This window comes from Volvox carteri (assembly GCF_000143455.1).
Source record: "Volvox carteri f. nagariensis unplaced genomic scaffold VOLCAscaffold_84, whole genome shotgun sequence".
NCBI classification, from domain to species: domain Eukaryota; kingdom Viridiplantae; phylum Chlorophyta; class Chlorophyceae; order Chlamydomonadales; family Volvocaceae; genus Volvox; species Volvox carteri.
The window spans coordinates 8,757-10,733 of record NW_003307627.1 but is presented as its reverse complement, the minus strand read 5'-3'; the positions used below and the strand labels follow the sequence as shown (position 1 = coordinate 10,733).

The 1,977-nt window shown below is 51.7% G+C and overlaps 1 protein-coding gene across 1 annotated transcript in view; it reads left to right on the top strand.

The window, feature by feature from the left end:
* The window catches only part of VOLCADRAFT_99213 (uncharacterized protein), a gene marked incomplete at both ends in the record, with an annotated part of 22,142 nt that overhangs the window by 11,676 nt on the left and 8,489 nt on the right, over nt 1-1,977 (top strand). The window contains 2 exons of the mRNA XM_002958000.1: nt 799-931; nt 1,618-1,671. Coding sequence (XP_002958046.1) covers nt 799-931; nt 1,618-1,671 — 187 coding nt within the window. The remainder of the gene's footprint in view (nt 1-798; nt 932-1,617; nt 1,672-1,977) is intronic.

Genomic DNA, 1,977 nt, shown 5'->3' with positions numbered 1-1,977 from the left:
CGCTGGGCAATATGCACTGTCCCAGAAAATTGCACCAAAAAATGGCTTACCTTTTGCTAGTAGTACGAGTAGTCGACAAAAACCATTTGGGAGTGTGCAACGTCCGTGTCGAAAGAAGGAAAGGGGGCACGGTACACAAAAACTGTGGGGTGTGCACGGTGTGCATGTAAGCGCGTCATACATTCAAACATAAGTCGCATTGTCCATGTCCTTTTGCAATGGCTTATAAGCCGTGCACTCCGTGGGTGTGGGTGTTTGTGGGTGCTTTTGCTGATGTTGTTGGCAGGCCATGCATCCAAAAAAAGCGACACACACCGCACGAAGTGCCTGCAAGGCAGCATGGGACCAGACTCACCTTTGCAACCTAAAATGAGGCGTGTGCGGGTATCTCACCGAAGGCGGAGAGACTGCCGCATACAACCAGACATTCGATGGTTTTCATACGTTCGCAAAAAATTTCGGACATGAGACCGCACACAACAATGTGGCAATGTACACGAAATTTTAAATGTGGAACAATGCTTATTGCTGGAGGGTGCTGACCGCCTCGCAAATATAAGCAGCTGACATGTACGGTTTGCAGCGAAGATTAAGGATCCAACTGCCATAGTTGTTGGGGCATACGTGCATATGCGCGTTCATGTTTGTGGGTACAACTAAATATATATTTTGCGTCTACTTGGAAGCCATATAGGGGAACTTATCGTGGGTAAGCATATGCTTTAAGTTGTGCGCAGCCTGAAAAGCATCATCAGCGCTGCTCTGAGTAACATAACAGCTTAAACGCATGATTTGCAGGTATTATGGTATTTCTTTGATTTGCTTACGGGGGCGCCGCGCTGCTGCTTCATATGTGGTCGTAGACAACGCCTGCGCTTTGGCTGGCGGCGGCTCTGCCAGCTTTTGAGGACAAGTTTTATCCGAATAAACGGTGCGTAAGTTATGTGTTCGTTTCAACGCATGCAGCTAGACAGCAGCATCTCAGCACAAGCATTGCCATCTTAGCTGCGCGCCTAACCTGCGCGTTCGCTCGCCATAGTGATGGGATTTGGGATAAGGATTCACTAGTTCTTTTAGGGGGCTTTTGAGAGCTTCGGACCATGCAGGGAGTCGTAGGTGCAATCAAATCGCTAAGCCTGCAGCAACCCACAGCAGCACATCATGGGCACCTCAGCACAATCTTGCAACGACATGTTGTGGCATCAACAAAATTTCGCGGATCATAGTTCATGTATAAAGGGCAAGCGGAAGGAGTGCGCATGGTTTGGGTAGATGGGCTTGTGGGAGACGTAGAAAGGGCCTGTGGTATTGAAAACTGCCCCGTCCAGCATGTGATTTAACATGTCAGAAATCGTAACAGATTGCGTTAGTGAGAAATTTTGGGGCAACACGGGAAGGGTGGTTTCCTGTAGGGTTTTGGGTTTTGGGTTTTAGGGTTTTAGGGTTTTAGGGTTTTAGGGTTTTAGGGTTTTAGGGAGTACACACGGGGGGAAAGAATGGGCTATTGCAGCGAAGCAACGCCCCAGATGAGTGCTAAAAACAGTGCATTAGAACATGCATATTTGAAGCTTAGCCTAACGTTGTCCTTGGCCTCCGACTGCACCCACTACCCTCCAGAGCGTGGCCTGGAGCTTTTCGAGTCGAGGGACGTACGTCATACATCGCTACAAGGTGTGTATGGATAGGGAGGGTCGGGGAATTGGGGCTGGAAGGGTTGGGAGGGTCGTGGCACGGGAGTTGGCGGGGTATGGGGGTTAGGGAGGGTCGGGGAATAGGGGTTGGGAGGGTTGGGAGGGGTCGGGGCACTGGGGTTGGCGGGGTATGGGGGATAGGGAGGGTCGGGGAACGGGGTTGGGAGGGTCGGGAGGGTCGGGAGGGTCGGGGCACGGGGGTTGGCGGGGTATGGGGGATAGGGAGGGTCGGGGAATAGGGGTTTGGAGGGTTGGGAGGGTCGTGGCACGGGGGTTGGCGGGGTAT